Genomic DNA, 22,402 nt, shown 5'->3' on the forward strand with positions numbered 1-22,402 from the left:
AACACTTAGAATTTCATATTTTTTCCTAAATATATTTTTTAATGAAGATGATAAATTAAAAGTGCAGTTTATTTTAGAAATTCAAACTAGACAACTGAGACTCATTTTTTCCTCTTACTACTGTGCATTTGTGCTCAGAAGTTGGCATTTTTGTCTTATATTCTGGAACTCAATCACCAACCCTTACATCCAAATCTAACATGGCTGAACTGTGTATAAAAACCACAGAGGAAGCTGAACCAACAAACTGTTTATTTGTGCCTGTGAATCCTGGTTTCTCGTCAAATCGCAGACACGCGTTGCACTTGTGCAGCATCTGTCAGTGAACTTGTTGCTAACGTGTGTGAATGCATTAAATGCTGAGAAATTTCATCTCAGCATTTCCCTTATTTGCATTTATCACTAAATATAGTCCAGTCAAAGAACACACTAATGTGGAGATCCGTCTTGTTACAGTAAAATCGAGGCCTGCCAACATTCCCAAACCTGAGATTCTGACTTTTGATGTAACCTTAAATCCAACTTTATTAAGGTATGGTAAATTATGCTAACTTTTAATGATTGCATTGAACTTTGAGCAGCAGCTAATAACTAACATGTACAGAAAAATGCTGTTTGTGTGCACTTTACAGAGCCTTCTGGCTTTTTGGCTAACTATCCATGACATAATTCAGCTTATGGGAGAAAGTGCACATGCATTTACAGCCACAAAATTAATGGCAAGGGATAGTATGCTTTAATTTAAAACGAAGGGGAGGAAGATGCTGTGTGTGTTTTTTTTTCTCTCTCTTCTGGTGAAGATAAATGTTCTGCTGAGGGTTTTTATTTCCCTTCCAGATGGTTACTCTTAATTTTCGTGGAAGACACTGATGAAACCAAACAGATGGCTCAGCTCTTTATATGAAGCATGTGGAAACTTGATATTATTATATATCCTTAACAAACAAGGACCTTAATTCACCACAGCTTAAGACCTCTTGTCTTTATTTATGCCAGTTGTGCGATTGTGATAGTAAAAATGTCTTATTAGTTTAACAATACATTTCAATACTCGTACGTGAGCAACATCAGGTGCAATTGACTCATTGTAAAGCAGCTTTATAAAGTTTCATATACACATAAAATTCAATAGGCCTCTGTTAGGTATTAAAGGTAAGTAGTTCAGATTTTTTTTTAAAGGGGTTCTGTTGAGACAACTACAGTATATAACTTTTAATGTCTTCCATATAAATACAGATTTAAAAAATAAAATCTAAAACTAAATGTTAGCTTGAGCAAGGCAAAGCTAATGCTCATGCAAAACAATACTGTTCTGAAGAACTACAAGAATGAAGGTAGTTTAAATATTTATTCCAAAATGCATTATCAGATTAGGATTTGGGGTTGTTTTATGCAGGGGCAGTCCGACCCTTTCTGGTGCCCTGGGCGGACATCCACCCACTAAATCACCAAGTGCTTGTGCAGACACTCAAACTTATTTTATTTTATTAGAAAAATTTGGAAAATAAACTAGAGTAATACTATAAACACCCATAAACATACTATATACCAGGAGGTCAAAAGTATACAATACACTCCAAAACACTAACATTACTTCCAGTTGGCAAAAAAAGATTACTTGAAACCTAAATCTGATCGTGGTATGTTATTTAAGCTTGGTTACATCCATGTTTGGGAGTCTTACTTTGGAACAAAAAAAAAAAGGAATAGCCATGCTATGCTATATTAGCATTGTCCAGCTGGCAGATAGAACATGGTTACAAATGCATTGAGGAGCTCCATTCACTAAGCCATACACAGTATAGAAAAGAAACAGTGATAATGTGACAGGATGCAAAAGATTTTTGAAAGATTTTCTACCTAGACCTTTTTTTTGTAAAAAAAAAAAAGGTCTTTTTTTACAATCTCTAATTATATAAAATTCTATTTAAGTTCAATGCCATTTAGGGCATTATCACATTATCACTATTTCTCTTTAACAGTGATACTGTTAAGTGATACTCTGATACTGTTAAAGAGAAACAGTGATAATGTCACAGAATGAGAAAGATTTTTAAGACAAATAACTATTAGTGGTTAACAGCTACCTCAGAGTAGCAACACTGTAGGGCTTCTTTTTACAGTATGTAGTGGGATTTTAAAACACTGTTTGAGTCTTTCTAGTTCAATCACATTTGGCTGAAGTGGTGATAATGTGAGAGGATGCAAAAGATTTTTAAAATAACTGTTAGCGGCTAAAAGTTAGCTACCTCTGTGTTTCCTCTTGGAGTGTTTCCTCTAGGGGCTTTTTTACAGTCTTTAATGAGAAAAAATTTGTTTGAGTCCTAGTAGGTTAAAGTCCAAAATACTTAGACAGCTCATAAGATCTCAAGAGAACCACAATTTAAAAATAAATCTCAGCTGTCCCTTCAAGACATTTTGTTGCCAATAATACTCCTGTCATGACTAACAACCATCTTTAGTTTTGGAGCACTTTTTTCTTTTATTATATCGAATGATGGAAACATTATTGAAAATGTCCTGACAGAATGCTAAAGCTGTGATGTGACCAATATGGGATTTCCTCCTTTAAATCCAAAAACGAATAAAATATTTTAAAGTTAATTTAAATATTTCCTTTCACTTATTATTATTTTTTTTCTATCTTTTGCTTAGCTCCCTTGCTGAACTGTATAAACAGCTGGAGAGGAGACATCTGTATCATATCACATTCTCTGGAGCTGTTGGCGAGGGAAAACAGTCGGAGCCTGCAATGGATCAATGACAAGCCCTCACAATTACTCTCCGGCTCGGAGCTGAGTGGATGCTTCTGGAATCCATCAAATCCGCACGAACGGCGCGGCTCTTTGAAATCTGGAGGCACTGTCTCAGAGCTGCCCCAATCAATAGATTTATTTCATCAACATCGCATTTGGATGAATGTGTATGACGAGGGGGGAGGTGGGGGAGGAGACATGAACGGCTTCCATCCTCCTCACATGTCAGCTGAGAACTCGTCTCCGGTGAAACTAGAGGCCAAATCAGCCACAAAAGCGTTCCTACTTTATTTTGTCACGTGACAGACACAACCGTCCATGTATTCCACTGGGACTTTATGGAATAGATTAACTCCAATTAGTGCATGGAAGGAAAATAACACACTTTTTAACTTTTTACAAATGAAATCTAAATAATGCCACATGAATCGGCGCAACTGCAAAAAGCTCCTGATTAGTAAAAAGAGTAAATATCCAGCTGGTTTTTTCTGCTGGAGAACCTCAAAAAGTTATCAAGTTGCTTTGCTCCGCAAGCAAGGCTAGCAAGCGAGAATTGTAAACATTTCTGACATGACAAAGACTGAAAGAACCGTCCCAGCCAGCTAAAATCAGAAGGTATGAGGCAACATTTATGCTAAACAAATGTAAATATTACTGAACAGTGAATAAAAGTGTGTGGGGGGGGGGATTCTGAAAGTCAATGTTTCTTTACAGATTTTGTAGTATTGTCTGGGTGTTAGGAAAGGTGGCCCAGCTACAAGCTAACTCTGTTTGGAGATTCGTGGCAAGGAAAAGTTTAAGAACCCTGCACTGGTGAACGAACAGTTCAATGGTGAAAGCAAAGGAACACAGCGGACATGTCAGGGAGAAAGTTTCCAACCGAGTTAAAAGCGTAGGTTGGAAAAATACATCAGAATGACTTTTAGTCATGCACTCCACAAATATGGCTTTAATGGAAAACCTATGATTTAAAAAAAAAAAGCTAAGCTGTATTTTTGCTACAATGCTTGTCAATTTCAACCACGTGGAAGACGGCGCTCTTATCAGATGGGACCAACACTGGAGCCTCAAGAGACTCTTTGGCTCTTTCACAACGGCTCTCAGAGACACTGCTGAAACCATGAAGAACCAAATGATGTTTTTAAATATAGATATAAGAAGAAATACAGGGTTTAGCTGCTCTCAAACTCTTTCATGGAATAATTGCATTAAATTTCCATGACAGAATGACACTAAAAGTGTGATTAATATTTTTCATCTTTTCAAGATTTTTAGGTTTTATTTTAAACCCCAGAAAAAAAAAGAAGTAAAACGATGGTTGTTTAAAAATGACAAGCTTTTTATAGGAGATATTTATCAAAAAATTATAAGTAGAGCTTTTTCATGGCTCTAAGCAAGATTTTTGTAGCTCAACTGAGTGCAAAATGGCTCTTTGGACCCCTGCCCTAAACACACTGTCCCCACACTGAAACATGGCGGGGGCGGCATCATGCTGTAGTTTCCTTCAACAAAACAGCAAAAGCAGCTTAGAGTTGACATGAAGATTATTGAGAGAAAAATAAACATTAAAAAAAAGCAGCAAAGACACTGATGTTGACGAAGCTGCTCCTGGTTTTCAATTTCCAATCAGCTAAATCGTCACTACTTTCATCAAGACAAAACATCCATCCACATGGGAGCCACTGATGAAAATAACTATTTGCAGCTGCACCTCTCCCCGTTTACGTGTAATCAGATATTCTAATTAAAACCAAACCACCAGGCTTTGTTGTGTTTGTTTTGTGTTTTTGTTCAGCACCACGGACAGCCCCTACTTCCTCCCGGCGGACAAACACCCGGTTAGCCGACCTGGTTCACACCTGCTGACAGAGCCGACACTTTGTGTCGCCCTGTGGGATAATTGCAGCGGCGATGTGAGATCAAATTGTCTTTTTTCCATCCCTCTTCCTCCATCTCCAGAAACAGAGGCCTTCAGTTTGTATTGTCCGCCGTCGCTATGTGTGAATTATCTGCAGTTTTTGCGGGGAGACTCAGCTTGATGACGCGCGGGGGTGTGAAGTACCTTCGCGAGCTTCAGAGCGGCGCCGTGAATGGTTCCGCGCGCTCATTGAGCCCGCACGTGCGACTGAGTCGACTGAGAGGTGGGATGGTTTACAGGGGTTGAATAATGGGAGTGTGAGGAAAAGGAAGATTGAATGAATGAAATCTTCTCTTCTTCTTCGCTTCATTCCGACAAGTCAAACCGGGAGGACTTGGAATTCGTTTTTTTCCCCCGAGCCGAATCAAATCAAACACCGTACGAGGGGAGGTGTGTGTGTGTGTGTGTGTGTGTGTGTGTGTTGGGGGCGGGGGGGTTCAGCAATAACAAATAATACCAATCAGAGCGTCTTCCTGCAGATGTGAGCCTTCCCGGCTTCAAAACACGCAGCTGGATTCTTATCATTCCACGCTGACGAAATGTGTAATCAATTCTCTAATTAACTACTTAAATGGTTCAACCAATCACCATCAGCGTCAATTAACATTCAAAGCGATCTCCCTCGGATTCGGCGTGCCGTGATTAGCCCGGCTACATGATGGGCAATTACAGAGAGAGGAGCACGCGACGTTAACCGCAAGGCCTATTACAATCACGCGCGCGGGGCCCTCAGATCTGCGAGCGCGACGATGAAGCGGAGAGGCACGGCAAGGATGGAAGAGGAGGAGGAGAGGAGGGAGGAAGAGTAACAAAGAGAAGAAGAGATGAAAGGGCATTTCTTCAGGAGGAGGAGGAGTCTTCGTGTGTTCGTTCAGATTTAACAAAGGCACGGGGAGCTTCCAGATTGTTTCCCTTCCTTCAAAGGGAAATCTGATGTCAAACACCAGCCGCAACATCTACCGCTAGTGACAGACTTTTAATGCAAATCTGAGTGATCTCCGAATGCATGTTGGCTTCGGTGCCTTTAAAATCCATTGTAAAGTTTAAGGAAAACATCAATTATATGGGGAGGAAATCCCCCCCACCCCTCCAGTGCTTTCCTTCTTGTAATCTCGGACAGTTGAGTCCACTCGGACGTTTATTAGAGCCGAGTCACCAGCGACATCAAAGCGGAGGCTGGCCACTGGTAAAAGCAGCGGCATCGTGCTCTTTCATTGGTTCACTTCATTTGTCTGGCCCGGGCGATCAACGAAAAGTGAAATTCTTTTAATTACTTTGACTTGGCAGCGTTGAAAGGGAAATTGACCCACATTTGGCTTTGCTTTTCATTAATTTTCTTCTGGCCACGCAGCTTACGTTGCTGAACCCACAGCCTCTCTTTAAGAAACACCAAAGATGGACTCCACAAACAGGAAGTATCAGAGTTCTTTGTGATGTTTTTAGGCTGTTAGCACATTGGGTGGGGAGGGGAGGGGGGGGACTTCCCCTGTCTACTCACAGATTAATCTCCTTAATTACCTGCTATTTAGCAGGTAATTAAGGAGATTAGAAATTAGAAATTAGAAACATCAGAATTTATTGACTGGCCCATATGGGAACCCTAACAAACTTTTCTAATGCAGCCAGAAACAGCAGAAGAGAGTGACCATGAAAAACAAATATCGGCAACAAGCTAGCAAAGTTATTGCGTCTGTCATTAAAATAAACACCTTCTGGCCACCGCAAATAGCTGGGCTAATTCACAAGCTAATATCAGCAAGCATCAAGATGTTGACAAAAAGTAAATATTCAGATCAATTCCTTCACAAGTACAAACAAATGAAGCCATGGTTTGGCTTCTTTAAGTAAATAGCAGCGAGTGGTTTTTCTTTTTGACAGCTGTACACAAAAAACACATGAAAACAATAAATTTACAATCTAAAAGTTTGCCGGAATACAAAGTAGAAAAAAATTAAACATGCTCCAAACATAAAGTGTTTCTGCATATTGGACATCTGGGTCACCTGATGTCACAATGGGTTTAAACCACAGATACGTAGCTACTACTAAATACACTTTATGCCAATAGCCTCCACCGCCACCTGATGTCAATCAAACACAGCACTGACATGGAGCAGTGGAAGCAGAGAGTAGCATGCTAAAAGTGAAGCTAACCAATCCATCCATCCATTTTCTTTACACCCTTGTCCCTTGGTGGGGTCGGGAGGGGTGCTGGTGCCTATCTCCAGCTAACGTTCTGGGTGAGAGGTGGGGTCACCCTGGACAGATTGCCAGTCTGTCGCAGGGCAACACAGAGACACACAACCATGCACACACACACTCACACCTAGGGGCAATTTAGAGAAACAAATTAACCTGACAGTCATGTTTTTGGACTGTGGAAGGAAACCAGAGTACCCAGAGAAAACCCACACATGCACAGGGAGAACATGCAAACTCCATGCAGAAAGACTGGGGCTGGGAATTGAACCCAGAACCTTCTTGCTGCAAGGCAACAGCTCTACCAACTGCGCCACTGTGCAGCCCAAGCTAACCAATCATTTTGTGATTTCTTGTGGGCTGAACCTGAGTTTTATACATTGTGTTAAACATATGCATAAAAACCAGTTCTGGAGGCTAAAAGCAGTGTAAACTCATGGTAGCAAGAATCTACCTAGCAGCAGGCTGCTAAAATATTCAAAAGAAAATTGATAAGCTGAAATACTTAGCCACAATGCTACTTGACACGCTATTTTCTGGCATTTACACAGGGTACCTTTTATTTTCCTAGGCCCTGATTGGCTGTACCCCAAAAGTTCAGATAAGAAAGAAAGTGGATGTTTCCCCTGTGTTTATTATTGGACACTAAGGTACATTTGGTATTTAAACCATTAAAATAGGCAGTTATAAGAGTTTCTAGAGGGGCTGTGAAGTATTTTCGATCCTTTTTGCATTTGCGATCCCTAATCCTTGTAAATACCAAGGGCCCACTGTGTAACAGGCGCGGCTCATATCCCAACCTTCGGTCCTTTTTCATACATCTTCCACACTTCTCTCCCTCTCTGTCTGTTTCCTGTTTTTTATTAAAATGGAAACTGGCAAGAAAGTGAACAGTTCAGCCTAGAAAAATAAGTTCCAAAATCTGTAATTGAAACTAGAACTTTTTTTTTTTTTATCAGGAGCGGTCCTACCCTGTTTGGTGCCTCGGGCAAACAACCCCCACAAAACACCCTGTTTTAAATCACCTTGTGCCATTGCAAACACCAAGTTTTTTTTCAAGACACAAACAAACTGCATATCATGACCTTAAAAGAATACAATACAAAAAAAATATGTGCAAATAAAATAAGGCATTTGCAAACTGAATTAAAACTCATGCATCCCAGATGAGATACCGCCCTGAGCAGCTGCCCACATCGCCAATGTCAGAAACTGCTACTCTTTTTTTTCATTTATTTTTTTTTTATCAAACATTAAGAAATCATTGACTTAAAACAAGCTCCTATTTCTTGCTGAAAAGTTACCTGTAAGTTAGTTTTGTCTTATTTCAAGTGTACTAAGATATTTGCTCTAGAAACTAGACAAAAAAAAAATACTTGGAATATCTACTTCGATGTCATACATGTTTTCATTCTTGTCTAAGTCTTCTATTTTAGGCCTCAAACTGCCTCAGAATGTCATCGACTTCCTCATATCGACGCGTTGGGCCAACCATCATTTCATAACCGTCTTCTTGCAGGGAGCCAGACGTTCTCCAGAATTGGTCTTGAGGGACGTCTATTTCCGAGGGGGTCTTTTAATGACGATTTCCCTCAGCTGCTTTTTTTCGCACGTCGGTGCCTGGGAGAACTAACAGTTTGATTCGCCAAATCGAGGCATCTCAAGTCTTCATCTCCTCCTTTCATTTTACACATGCGCGCCATTTCATATGGTGTCTGCTGCCGAACACAGCCTTTGTCAGACCGAGCCCCCGCAACAGCCGAGGCGTGATGGAGCGGTGGCAGCAGGAGGGTGACATGCGTACACACCCCGAGCGTGTAGCCGAGCCCCGAGCAGCTCCTCTCCACCAGCGGGGGGTTAAGTACCTTGCTCCAGGGCACTTCCATCACGACCGCTGAGGGACAACAGCGTGTGTCGGTGCTGCTGCTGCTCAGACTCTCTCTGCCCCACTGGATCAGGCGTCCAAGCCAAGCTCAGTGGTTGCCAAGTTATTTTGTTCCCGCTGAACTGTAGAGGTCGGCTCTTTTCAGACCACACCACCTACAATCCGCAGCATGCAGCGGAACAGCTGATTACTTGGTGATATTAAGTGACATTTTTAAGATTTTTCAAATGGGACATTACCCTGTCTCGTGCTCGCACATTCCCCCGAGGCCAGAAATGAGCCGAGGATCATTTAGGCGAGGTTATTATTGCCAACTAAACGATAACTGAAATGGAGAAAACATCTTTGTCAACTGAAAAAAATAAAAACGGTGATTAATGGGGAACAATTGGGGGTGCAGCAATGTGTTGGTGCCGATTTCCTTAATTTTGAACAATACTTTGTACATGTGAGGCTGATCTTACCCACTGATCTTATCTACCTCAGCGAAGGTCTAAAAATCAGTCACTGTCCTCTTCTGCTCTGCTGTGAGAGGTTTGACTGGTAGCCCCGCCCACCAGGTCATGTCTGCACGTTTGCACTTAACAATAATCACACCACTGTTGCCAAATAAGCAACTTTCTTGCTATATTTAGTGGCATTTCAGACAAAAAAAAAAATTGGTATCAGCAAAAATTGGAATCGGCTCATTAGGCTTTTTGTAAGATTGGTAATTGGCCAGAAAACTGTAACCTGTGCACCCCTGGGAAAAACTATTACTAACTGGAACTATTTTGTGGTTTTATGAAACTAACTAAAACATATTGAAATTATATAAGATCCCTTGTTTTTGTGTGTATGAATCTATTAGCCTTTCGAACCGATGTGACATTGATTTCAACTGTTGGAATATTACAGGACTTAAGCTAGTCCGCAAAATGGCGACAGAAAAATTTGTGAGGAAACGCCAGAGTGAGTTGGTTTTTCCAGAATAATTAAATATATCTTTTGAAAATTAGATCTTCTTTTGAAGATGTATTAACAAATCGATGTATTCATCACGATACAATACTTTTTTAATTCTGTGCCCAAACACAAACCAAAGTAGGAAAAAACTAAAACTACTTCTATAACTAATAAAAAACTAAACTAAAAGGAACAATACTTAGCTAATAAAAACTGGCAAACACAGTGAAAACAAATTAAAACTAACTGAATTAGACACAAAATGAAACTCTAATGAAAAACCTTGGACCACTACAACCCTAATTCAGACGGCTGCCGTTCTCTTTCAACACAACGACAAAGTGATAAAAATGAAAGACATACAAGTTTGGATGTTTTCTTTTTCTTTTCTTTTCTGTAAGTCACAGTCATATAACGAAGCTCGGACTCAGTAGGTAAAGAGAACAAAGGGAGAACGATGAGGCCCCGGCATTAAACTTTTACTTTAATCTCAAATATTATTGAATGATTTAAAACAAGGAAATGACTCCATGTCGCATTCTATTCAGCGCTCTAAGACAGACTTATTAGATTCAGACTAGTACTGATTTTTAGAAATTATAAAAAATAAAATAAAATACAAATTGCCTTGCAAAAATATGCACAATTGTGAAAGTAAAAGGATGGATTTCTATTTTTTTCTCTCCAAATGAATAGATGAAATGTAACAGCTTGCTGTTGCATTCAATATTCCCTTTTTCTTTTATCCCCCTAAATGAAATCCAGTAGTCATTTGTCTTTACAAGTCAATTGATTTATAGCCTAACTGTCTGTAATTTATTCTTCATATAAAGCATGGCTATTTAATTGTGAGGCCTGTGACAACAAATAAACAGCATCCAACACACAGGTGGTTGACGCAGCTGCTCAATTTTTTCTAAGCATGTTACTATATACAATCATTAAAACACAAACCTGAGTCGATTGGGAATCGTGTCAAAGTAAGTAAATGGATATACTGGAGCATTATTTTTTGCAGACTGTAATACAGGAGACCCTAAATCTCCATAAAAATATCATGTTAGAGCAAATCGAAACTAAATATTTTTTTAGGCACAATTGAGAAGCTACAACTGAAAAAAAAAAGAAAATCAAGATGGAATCTGAAACTAAAGCATCGATCTCAGCCCGCTGGTACTGATTTGATACTGATACTGACTCGGTATCGATATCATCGATATTTTAGATCAAACTGCCTACCTCTAGTTCAGATCTAAGCTAAAGTGACCCAGTCAAAGTTCAGACCTAAATCCAAATGAGAATGTGTTGCACAACTTGATAATGGATGCGCTCTCCATCCATGAGGCTGAGCTCTTCTGCTAACAAACATTTCAGCCAGGAGGTAGGAACGCACTGTGAATATTATTGTTGAATATAACAATATTTCATCTGCTGTTATGATGCTTTAAAACATGTGTGACCTTTAAAAGTAACATATTGCAGTGGGACTCCTGAGTATTTTCTGGGCTTCCAAAGAATGAATAGCCCACAAAAATACTTTCCAGAGAGTCATTTTCTACATTAACATTGCAAGTACTAATTTTGCAAAAAAGAACATATTGCCCATCCATTAATCTGTTATAACTACTGTATGCAACTTTTATTTACTTTTTTTTCACATTTTCATTAAAATTATCACCGTGGTGTGTCAGTATAAAGCATATAAACTGTGAAAAAAATCAAGCTCCTCTGTCTCCTCCCAGTGCTAACTAGAACCAACCAATCAGAGCCAGGAGGCGGGTCTAAGCGCTGTCAATCAAGCTTGTGTTCACACAGTTCACAATGCTAAAGCTGGCCCATCACAACATATCCTGCCAATAATGCTAATGCTAGCTGACATGGCCACCAGTGACACAAGATAAACATTTTTTCTCTAATGGTGAGTCGTTTCTCTACTAGCACATTAAGCAGCGCATGCACGAGTATGACTGATAGCGCTACGATGCTCCTCCCTGTGCTGATTGGTTGTTTTTGACTGGCAGACTGCTATCGTAGCTCAGGGAAGACGTGGGGGAGCTCAATTTGTTTCATTTTTATTTATTACCAAAATATCTGTCTCTTCACTTACTGTCACAACTTTGTGAAAAAAAAGCATTTTTTTTAAAGCGACATACTGCAGCTTTAAGAGAGCTGCAGAAAAAGACCTCCAGCTGGGATTGTTTCCAGTGAAAGCTGTTGACTCATATGTGGCTGAATATACAAATCCACTCTTTAAAAATATTTTATACAAATCTCTTGATTTTAAAAGTTGAAGCACTTGCTGTGGTTCGGTTTTCAAGCTACCAGACAAACGTTTGCCTCCACCGGGCCGATTCAGGAAGCTATGTGGAAATATTCTCTCTATATCTATGTGTGTGAATGCAAGATGTGTGAAGCTGATGGCTCTTTTATTGCGGCGGCTCTCTCAGGCGGGTTAGCAGCGTACCATAAAGACCCCGGTCGACTTTGCGCCACCATCTGCTGAGCTGTGATGAGCCCTCTGCTGCAGACAGTGATGAGACCATTAGAAAGCACCGACTCACAGCAGCTCCACCGGACACACTGCATTTCCTCTTCATGGAGAAATACGGAAGAAGAAACCTTCCCGGCGCAACCAGAACCCGACCAACGTGTGCCGAGAATTCAAAACAGTCAGCTTCAGTAAAAAGAAAGAAAAAAAGTGAATCCCGCAGAGAAACAGAGATGTGTCTGGCGCATTTTGAGCGTCTGCAGTTACTGCAGCACGTTCCGGCCTCCGGAGCGTGGAAGCCTGGAGAGAATCCCTTCTCTCCATGTGGGTCTTTGTTCTTACGTCCTCTGCTGTGCACAAAATGACTTGGCGGAGCAGAAGGCGACACGAGGTTGTTCGAGAGCGGGACATCTTTTTCTCCGGCAATGCTCTGACTAATGCTGGTTTTGAAAGTTCAAAGGTCAGCACACATGTGGAATATCTGCAGTGAACTAAAGAGTCTGCTGCTGCACAGGCAGCAGATTTAACAGGTTGCCTCGTTAAGATCATCTGAGGGTCCAACAAAGTCTGGAATTTGATTTTGGTCTTTTCTACAAATGAGGGAGGAAAGAGGGAATATTGAAAAATATTTGTATTTTGATCTAGATGGTTACTTCCTTCCTTATTTCCCATATTTGTTCTTGTTTTTTGGTCTTTCTTTTTTCTTTCTTTGCTTTTCCTTCTTCTGTACTTTGCCTTTCTTGTTTCCATACATAAATATATGTATTCCTTTCTTTATCCCATATTTTTCATCTTATTCTATTCTATCCTTCTTTTATTTCCTTATATCTCTCCCTGTCACATTTCCTTTTGTTTTCATCTCTTGTCTTCCCTTTTTCCTTTCTTTGCTCTTCCTTTTCCTGTACTTCCTTATTTCCATTTATCTTTCATCCTTCCTTCCGTATTTCATTTTCTTTCATCTGCATCCCTTAAGTTTATTTTTTCCTTCCTGTTCATTTTTCTCCCTTCCTTATTTCCCTTTTTCATTCTTTCCTTTATTGATTCCTTCCTGTGCTCCTTTGTCTCTCCTTCTTTCTATATTTCCTTTTATATCATCTTTCCTTCCTTTTTCTTAAATTTGTTTTCTTTCCTCATGCTTCCTTCTTCTGTACTTTTCCTTCTTCCATCCTTCCTTCCATATTTTCTTCTTTCTTCCTTTCCTTCTAGTTCCTTTTTCTGTGTTTGTTCCAATTATGAATTCTATGAATTTACTGCAATTATTTCTGGAGATGCCAGACTTTACACAACCAAACATGAACAGAGGACTCTGGAACTCTGGGAATTTGGGTCTGGAAAGGACGGGAATGTGATCTGGAAAACAGCTGGAACCCAGCGGTTCTCAGAGACCGTGGGGTCTCACCGGCAGCGGGCAAAGTGTGAGCGTCTTCCTTCCACGCAGCGTGATAAAGACAAAACCAATCTAATTTGGGGTATTTAATAACAGCCTAACAGTGATGCATAAGCAACACATGGAGGTGCCATAAATCACCCCGGCCCGACTTCACTCTGTCATTAAGCCTTCACGGCTGCGCGTGGAAAAGAGGCATCCCATAAATCACAACAACACCTGTGGTGCACCAGCTCACCCACCAGCCACAAATCTGAACGCGGGATTATCACTATTAATTACCGAAGGGCTGAACCGTAATAAACAGCTAATTAACAAACTTGTGAGAGGATGCGCTTCCTTTTCATCCGCATCCCCCTCTCCTCCTTCCACCTGATGTCACAAATGAAGGCACCGCGCGCGGAGCGGAGCCCCGGCGTCGCGCTCGCCGCGGAGCGCGCGTGCCTCCCCGGTCGGGGCTCCGCCGGTAACAACGCCAGCTCGGACGGTGACACAACAAAGGCGGTCTGTGCGCGGTTCTCTCTCCCCTCCCTCCCGGCCCTCACTTTCACTCCTCAACCTTCACAAACGATCACAAAATAACACAAACTCGGCTCTGACCTCCAGCGTCCACTCATCCCGCACTCAACAGGGAACACGCACAGATGCACAGAGGAAATCAAAACAAAGCGGCGTGCGGGACTCACCACGGCTGCTCCAGCTCCCAGTCCCTGAAAAAGTCGAATTCAAAGAGGTCCATCGCCGCTTCGGCCGCTGCTGTCGATGGTTAGAATCCAAAGCCGGTGCTACGTGGTTCTACATGAGCTGCTGCTGGTGCTGAGTGTGTGTGCGTGTGTGTGTGAGAAAAAGAGAGAGAGGGAGAAGAGACAAGCGGCTGCCGCTGCCAGGAAGCTGCTACGTGGTCGAAGAGAGCTGACAGCCAGGCAGAGGTGGAGGGAGGGAGAACACACACATACACACTCTCTCTCTCTCTCTCTCTCTCTCACACACACACACACACACACACACACACACACACACACACACACACACACACACACGCACACACACACACACACATGCTCCACACACAGGCATACTGAGATAGTCACTGGGAAAAAAATGAGCTTATTTTATAACAAGGTTTATATAACACTCATTTTGCAAAGATACAACTTCCTGAACTCCTCAGGAAAAAAAAAGTAAACATCTGAAGCAGAGTGAGCATCGGGGAAATAAATATAATCAACACCATATTTTAGAAATTTGCAAGGTATGCATGCATGGAGGAGCCGCTCTCATCACATTAATCCTACTGCTAAGCTAATAAAAATGACCTTAGGAGAATTTTTCATTGCCTTTACTGCACATTCACCAACAGATTGCTATGGTACTCCGAAATAAAATCTGGCGCCATCAGTTTGTCTTCAGAAGTCTCCTCATTAGGAAGCAGATTTCACCTGCGTCTATTAATCTCAGTGTAAATCCAACTGTTCTGTAAAGGACTCGAAGGTCTGTTGGAGAACAAGGTTCTAGGTAGGAGTGCACTGATTTATCGGCCAACCAATTCATCATTGCCGATTTTCTTAATTTTGAGGGATCTGTGAATATGTATACTTACTTATACACCAATCATGTCTACCTCTGCAAAGGTCTAAAAATCACACACTGTTCTCTTCTGCTCTCCTGTTAGAGATGATTGGCTGACAGACCGGTCAATCGGGTCATGTCTGTATGTTTGCAGTTAACAACAGTCACCCCACTGTTACAACTGAGTGACTTTCTTGCTATATTTAGCAACATTTCCGACAAAAACAATTGGTATCAGCCAAAATTGAAATTGGCAGGTCAGGCTTTTTAAAATGTCTGTAATCTGAAATCGACCAGAAAATTGCAATCGGTGCACCCCTAGTTCTAGGACACAAAAACAATATTCCAGGGTTTGGACATCCACCCACCGAGAAATGACCCTCCAACTGAACTGAAAGTTCAAGCAAGATTGGGTTTTAATTAAATAAGGTAGATTTCAGTCAACTACTAGTGGTGGTAGAAAGTCATTGAAAAACTATTAGAAGTTCCATTTAAAGTCCTTCTTAAGCCATTGGGACAGAGCAAACATGTTCAAGAAGGTGTTTATCAGACGATATTGAACTCCCTTGTTTAGGAGTTTATGCTATTGGACCGTCAAACAATGAGAGACAGCAAGCTCAATTATTAAGAGTGGGTGCTATGGCACTTCCGGTGTCAGCTGCCTTCAAGTAAATGCAATTAAACCAATAAAATCCTCATTTTAAACAGAACTATTCTCTTACGGTTTCCTAAAACGGGCATCGGCATACTCCAAAACAGCGGCAGCAGCCTGGCAGCTCAGGCACCCTAAGCAGCAGCCACCGGAAGCTCCCATAGCTAACACCGGAAGTACCTTTACTACCTGTCACTGCTTGCTCGATGAGAACGGCGTTCTGACGATTTGTGCTACCTCATCAGATTTAAATAAAGCTTACCGTAACGAAACTTCCACAGACGGAATCTATTGACAAGAAATCTGCTGAGTAAGCAAGCTGTTACGTAGCATCGGAGTACGCATGCGCGTTGTCAAAAGGTAGAACGGATTGTTGGGTAGCACAGACAGTCGGAACACCTGCGGTCATGAGGAGGACAGGAAGAGCAACAACAGGTTTTAGCAGTTTTCCAGAGCCGTGAATGTTTGTTTCTTTTAATTTTTTTTTTTTTTTTTAGAAAAGTTGAACAGACATCTCACCAGTTGCAGGTTCTTTGTCAGGGTCGCTGCATCAATGGACAGCCAGAAACGAAGCTTTGAAGCTGCCTGTCTTAATAATAATAATAATAATAATAATAATAATAATTAATAATAATAATCTCCTCGACTTCTTCTTCTTGTTATGTTTTATGGCGGTTGGCAGATCAAATGTGGTGGTGCATTACCGCCACCTACTGAACCGGAGTGTGGACAGGAGATAAACAGGGTGGGGGAAAATAACATAATACCTGCTTAAAAGTTATTTTCCAGAGGTACTTTTACTCTGATAAACTGGATAGAAGGTATAGAAATCAATGAGTCATCAGCAAACCAATGGGTTTGCCCTGATTCTCTTCTCAAGATGTCATTTGGTAAACATTTATTAATTTACAATTTTGTTGTTAAACAGTTTTATTGAGAGATCAGACATGAAAATTGAAATGTCAACAATACAAATTTGTCCTCTTTTTTTCTTAAGTGAACATAAAAAGTATGAAAGACAATACAAAAGCAAAACAGAAAATGACATAAATAAACAGGAACATTCTGATATGGGACTCCTATCTTATTACACCGAGGCTCGAATCAAACCCTCTTCAAATAGAGTTGCCTGCCAAGTTTTATTGAAACGTTTTAATTTGCTTACTAATGAGAACTGTATTCTTTCCAGATGAGAGAGCCTTACCAGTTCCTCCAGCCACAATTTAACGGCTTTTTTCCAAAACATCAACGCTAGCTTTTTTGGTATGATAGAGACATAAGACAATAATTGTTGTTGGCATTTATTAAGTTGAGAAAGCTGAACAGAAACTCTGAGTACAATCAGAAGTCCATACAGAGCCTCAGCTCTGTATGGAACATATCTGATAATGTTTTGAATATGCCAGCCCAAAAATGGGGTTAATTTAGGAAGCCATGCTTCTCCATATTGGAGAAGCATGGCTTCTTCAATGTGGCATTTATCACATGGTTGGGATGTATTAGGGAAAATTTGAATTAACTCCACCTTACAGTAATGAAGCCTGTGAATGATTTTAAATTGAATAAGTCAATGTCTATAATTAGGTATTACACTCTCTAAAGTGTGCATGTGTTTTTTGACATATGCCCTGACCTGTAGGTATCTAAAATTATTGTTTTTGTAAAGAACAAATTTGGCCTGAAGTTGAGAGAAAGAGGTAAAATTACCGCCCACCAACAGGTCACCAATAGTCCCGATGCCTATACCTTTCCATTGTGTATAACCTGAATCTAAAGTGGAAGGGACACATGAGGGATTCCTTGGGATTCACTTTATGAAGCTTTATGAAGGGATTCCTTGGTAATGAGGGAGATACAGATTCAATACCAAACTTGGATTTTATCTGTTTCCAAATACGTATAGCACTGTGGATGATGCAGTTATATTGTATGCCATGGTATCTATACTTGGTGGTGACAAAATAAGAGCACTAATTACCTTTTCCATTGTGACCCACTTGGGTTGTGTGAAATTGTGATCTAGCTATATAGTAATAATGCACAGCGCACAAAAGTAAAAGTAGGATGAAAAATTTGGGAGGCCCAGTCTGCCTTTCAGTTTTGCCTGGCAAAGGTGAGCTTTGCTAATTTGGTGCACTTTATAGTCCCATAGAAATGGAATGATTCTTAAAATGATTTCTTAAAAAATTATTAGGTAAAAAGATGGGAATATTTTGAAACAGATAAAGGATCTGAGGGAGAAAAACAATTTTTATTGCATTCATTCTTCCCACCAGGAAAATGGGGAGAGATCTCCAAAACTGAATGTTATTTTGCAGTTTTACCACAAGGGGGGGAAAGTTAGCTTCATAAAGTGAATTAAAATCTCCAGTAGTCTCTAATTGTCAGTTCACTCTTAGACCAAGTCTGAAAACCTGCCAAACTGAGAGACTGTATCGACGACAGTTGGGATCGTACACTGAAGGTTGGTTGTGAACAGTAGGATATCATCCGCACATAAGGAAATTTTATTTATTGATTTACAATTTTATTCATTAATTAATTTGTCTATTTATTTGTTTATTACGTCAGGTACAAAGCTATTCAAGTAAATGTTGAAATGCTAAATAAGCAAACAAAATCTGACAACATGCAGTGCAACAATACACGTCGGATGATTTGAATGTTGTTTGATCTTCACACACCAGTACTTTTATGGCTGATGCTTTTATTTTATCCACTGTGAACTATTGATCTGTTAGCAAACATCTTCCCACAAAGCTAACTTCACAACAATGCCTGGTAATCCTCGCTCGCCTGTTTTATGCTCATTCTGTTGGTTTTACCGTGAGGTTTAGCTGAAACGCTTCCAGGACTGCAGGACAGAAACTGAACATTTTCTTCCAGTAAACCAATCTATTACTTAGTATTCATGCCATATTGTAATCAAATCTAACACTTCTAAACATTTTTCCATGTTTCTAAAATCACCTGTTGATCATCACTGCTGTGTTTGTCTGAATTCTTTATGAAGAGTCATTAAGAAAGAAAAACAGTCATTTGGTGGCATTCACATGTCTTTCTTTGGACATGTGAATTTTCCCTTTTACTTCTGTTATTTTTTTGTTACGCTTTAAATAGTATTGTAAACACAGGATATATATTTTCAGTCACATTCATAACTGTGCTTCACCATTTTCATTGAAAAGTGGTGAACAATCAGACATGTAACATGTTTAACTTGTGTTGCTCTGTTTTCTTTTGTGTGTGAAAAACAATAGATAATTTTTTCTAGATTTTTCCTCTTTTGTTTTGGAGACTTCAATCTGTACCGCCTTAGGAAGGCAGTAGTTTTCGTTTCTGTTGCTGCTTGTTGGTCACTTACCATTCTGTGAGCGTTTCCCTTCACAAAGCTCGCAGTAACATTATTTGATATTGCTGGAGTCCGAGCCGGATCTACGAGGATGTGGGCCCCTGGGCTGGAGCCAGTTTTGGTGCCCCACCAACAAAGAAAAACTTTTTTATTACTATTATTGTAAATTACAGTACATTAATAGGTAGCCCTATGCATCAGCAGACATGAATTGATGTGTGGTATGTTTAATGCGTCCCCCAGCCAATGACCTGATGTTCTCAAAGTAATTGACTGTAACGTCATCATTTTCAAATGACTGGATATTGTTTGTATTCATCAAATTTGAAAAGATGTCTCTTCAACTCGTTTGAGTATGCACTGTCCTCTTTCCAAGCACATCGCCTTCCATTCAGCTCAGCTGTGGCATTAACGTGGTCAAACATGTTCTCCATCGCACGTCTCCTGCACCACATGCCCAGCGGCAGCAGCTTCTTCTTTTTTTAAAACTGTTTACGCCAGGCTACGAATAAGGACAGAGCAGATGGTTGAAAGTTTCCTCGCAGCGTGTGCAGGGTGTTGTCAACTGTTGTTGCCTCACTCCTCTCACTCTCTCCCTCTCTCCCTCTCTCTCTCCTCTCAGGCAGGTTTGGACCCCCTTTGATGATGGAGCACGAAGAGTCCAAACTGCACTGGAGAAAGGAAACATCCTGAGATGTGCTGTGTGTCTGTCTTTGTTTATTCTTCCCAGCATGTTGCTGCTTTTTGTTGTTGGTTTTTTTTTTTTTTTTTGGTTTGGTCTGGGGCAACATGCCAGTACGAGTCTGCATCACAACCAGCAAACAACAGCCTTAGTTGGAGGAGAGGAAAAGAGAGAGAGAGAGAAAGGCTGTGAATTAAAGCACTGGCTGCCATTCCTGTTATTGCCTGATTGTCTCAAAGTGCTGTTTCATAACCTCGACCAATTCCAGCCTCACAAATCACTACACCATAAAAACACCGCATCAAAATACGACCAATCTTAAAGGGTTTTAAGCACCTGCAGGAACATGGATACACAGTGTGTGTGTGTGTGTGTGTGTGTGTGTGTGTGTGTGTGTGTGTGTGTGTGTGTGTGTGTGTGTGTGTGTGTGTGTGTGTGGGTGTGTGTGTGTGTGTGTGTGTGTGTGTGTGTGTGTGTGTGTGTGTGAGGGAGTCCAAAACTAGGTCAGACACTGAGAGACAGAACGACTAGAGAAAGAGAGAGAAGATGTGGGGAAAAAAATACATGATTTATGAATAAAACAGTTGTTGGATAAGTTATTAGAGAAGGAAGAGATAGATTTGAGGAGAATTTGTAATTAGGGGCAAAAACAGAGATAAATACGGTATTTGTTTCCTCGCTCACAGCCTTCATCAACAGGGTGGCTGTCTGTTCAGAGTTATTATTGTTCCTGTCTTTCTGCGGTTGAAGCCATACAGCAGTGGCAGTAATTTCAACAATGATTCTGAGAGGCTATTGGAGTTATTTCTCTCTCTCACAAACACATGAAAAAGAACATGAAATGATAAAATAGTCAGGAAGTACCAAGTTCTCAGCTTTGAGCTCATTATTCTTGCTGTGTATCTTCCAGAAGTAGAGAAGTGCATGTCATGAATTTTCAAAATGTACCCAGGCTTTCTTCTGGCTCCTCTTTCTGCTTCTTTGTGATGCCTTGTGGGAGGAGCGAGCACGGTACCACAGTTCCCCCGTGTGGCAGAAAGTCAGTATTACACGTTGGTAAAAATCTTAAATCTTTTCACCTAATCCTCAAACTTTTCTTACTTTTAATCGGGTAGCAAACAGTTTGATTTTATTAAGCAACATTATTTTTGGGGGAAGTTTTTATGAAGATATGAGACTCTATTATGAACTTCATTCTAATAAAATTAAACGATTTTTGAGACATTTTGATGACATCAGTTATTTAAATCAGAGTTTTTTGCTACTGCTCACTCGTATATTTCTCAGTATTATTAATATTACTGAGATAATTATAATTATTATTAATTATATGATAATTAATAATATGTCATATTATTAATTACTATTATTCAGAGGCACAGAAAAGAAATTACAATTAGTCCTGGGAATTATGAATCCTTTCAAAAGTCGATTTCAAAATACATTTAAGTTGTACATCTTTGCCGTTCCTATTTTCGAACATACTGCAAAATTGAATTACGGTGTCTCTCCCACTCTATACATTATGAATATATAGCTTTTTTTTTTTTTAAAGAAAACCGTACAGAACTGGTTTAAATAAATATTTGTTTGTACTGTGTTTTCCTCTTGTCCGTCACATAATTTAAAAAGAATCTCTAGACTTTTTGAAAAAAAAGAATTTGTTTCTGAATCGAATTGTGATCCTAAAAATAGCAATCAAATTGCTAGACTGAAAGATTTATATCTTTTATTATAGATCTTTGAATAAATCTATGTTTGTATCATCAACGATTTTCCAGATAAATTACTATTTTAGCATTTATTGTGTTAAGAATTTAGAAAAGATTTTCAAATTTGCTCTGATACCATGGGTCCGAACCCCTGTTGTAACATTGGAAGTTTAAGCTGAGTATTACAAATTTAACTCAGTGCTTTGCCGTGTAGATATTAGGGCTGTAGTGATACAATAATCTCACGATACGATTCATGATATTCTGCTCACAATATAATATATATTGCGATATTCAGCAAACAATACAATTCAATACACTTTTGTGATTTTCTGAAAGATTTTAGAGGGACAGAGTGATTTTGGTGACATTTTGTGACTGTTATAGAGTTGGATTGAATTAATTTAACTGAAAACTGATTAAAAGCACCAACTACACAATACCTGGCTCTGGTTGGAAATGGACACAGACTTAAAGTTGACAGCTGGACAAAATGAATCAAAGAAGTGGTGAGAAAACATGTTCCTTTTAATTGAAACAGTACAAACTGTAGCTTACATGCATTTGTAAAGTAAATAAAGTGCACCAAGTACCCTGCTCTGAATAGTTTGATACCTAGCCTGATGACCTAATCACTCCCGGCGAAGCAAGCAGTGAGTGAGCAAGGTGACAGTTGGATGTTATGATACTTTTGGATGAATATCAATTTTTTTCCAGGAAAGAAAATATTGATATATATAGCAAAATCAATATTATTACACAGCCCTAGTAGATATAGTCAAATCTCTTGAACATTTTCCCATTGTAAATGGCTCCGGAACCGGAAGTAGTTATTTGGACGAGTGGCCTTTATTAGA

At 39.9% G+C, this 22,402-nt stretch overlaps 1 protein-coding gene across 1 annotated transcript in view; it reads right to left on the reverse strand.

Annotated features, from left to right (window-relative positions):
- The window catches only part of LOC106928922 (ALF transcription elongation factor 2), a 111,985-nt gene extending 97,351 nt beyond the window's left edge, over positions 1 to 14,634 (reverse strand). Inside the window, exon 1 of the mRNA XM_088009205.1 lies at positions 14,265 to 14,634. Coding sequence (XP_087865331.1) covers positions 14,265 to 14,317 — 53 coding nt within the window. The 5' untranslated portion in view covers positions 14,318 to 14,634. The remainder of the gene's footprint in view (positions 1 to 14,264) is intronic.
- Positions 14,635 to 22,402: the final 7,768 nt, after the last annotated feature.

This window comes from Poecilia mexicana, unplaced genomic scaffold (assembly GCF_051168715.1).
Source record: "Poecilia mexicana isolate PSO_F unplaced genomic scaffold, ASM5116871v1 scaffold_10, whole genome shotgun sequence".
Lineage (NCBI taxonomy): Eukaryota > Metazoa > Chordata > Actinopteri > Cyprinodontiformes > Poeciliidae > Poecilia > Poecilia mexicana.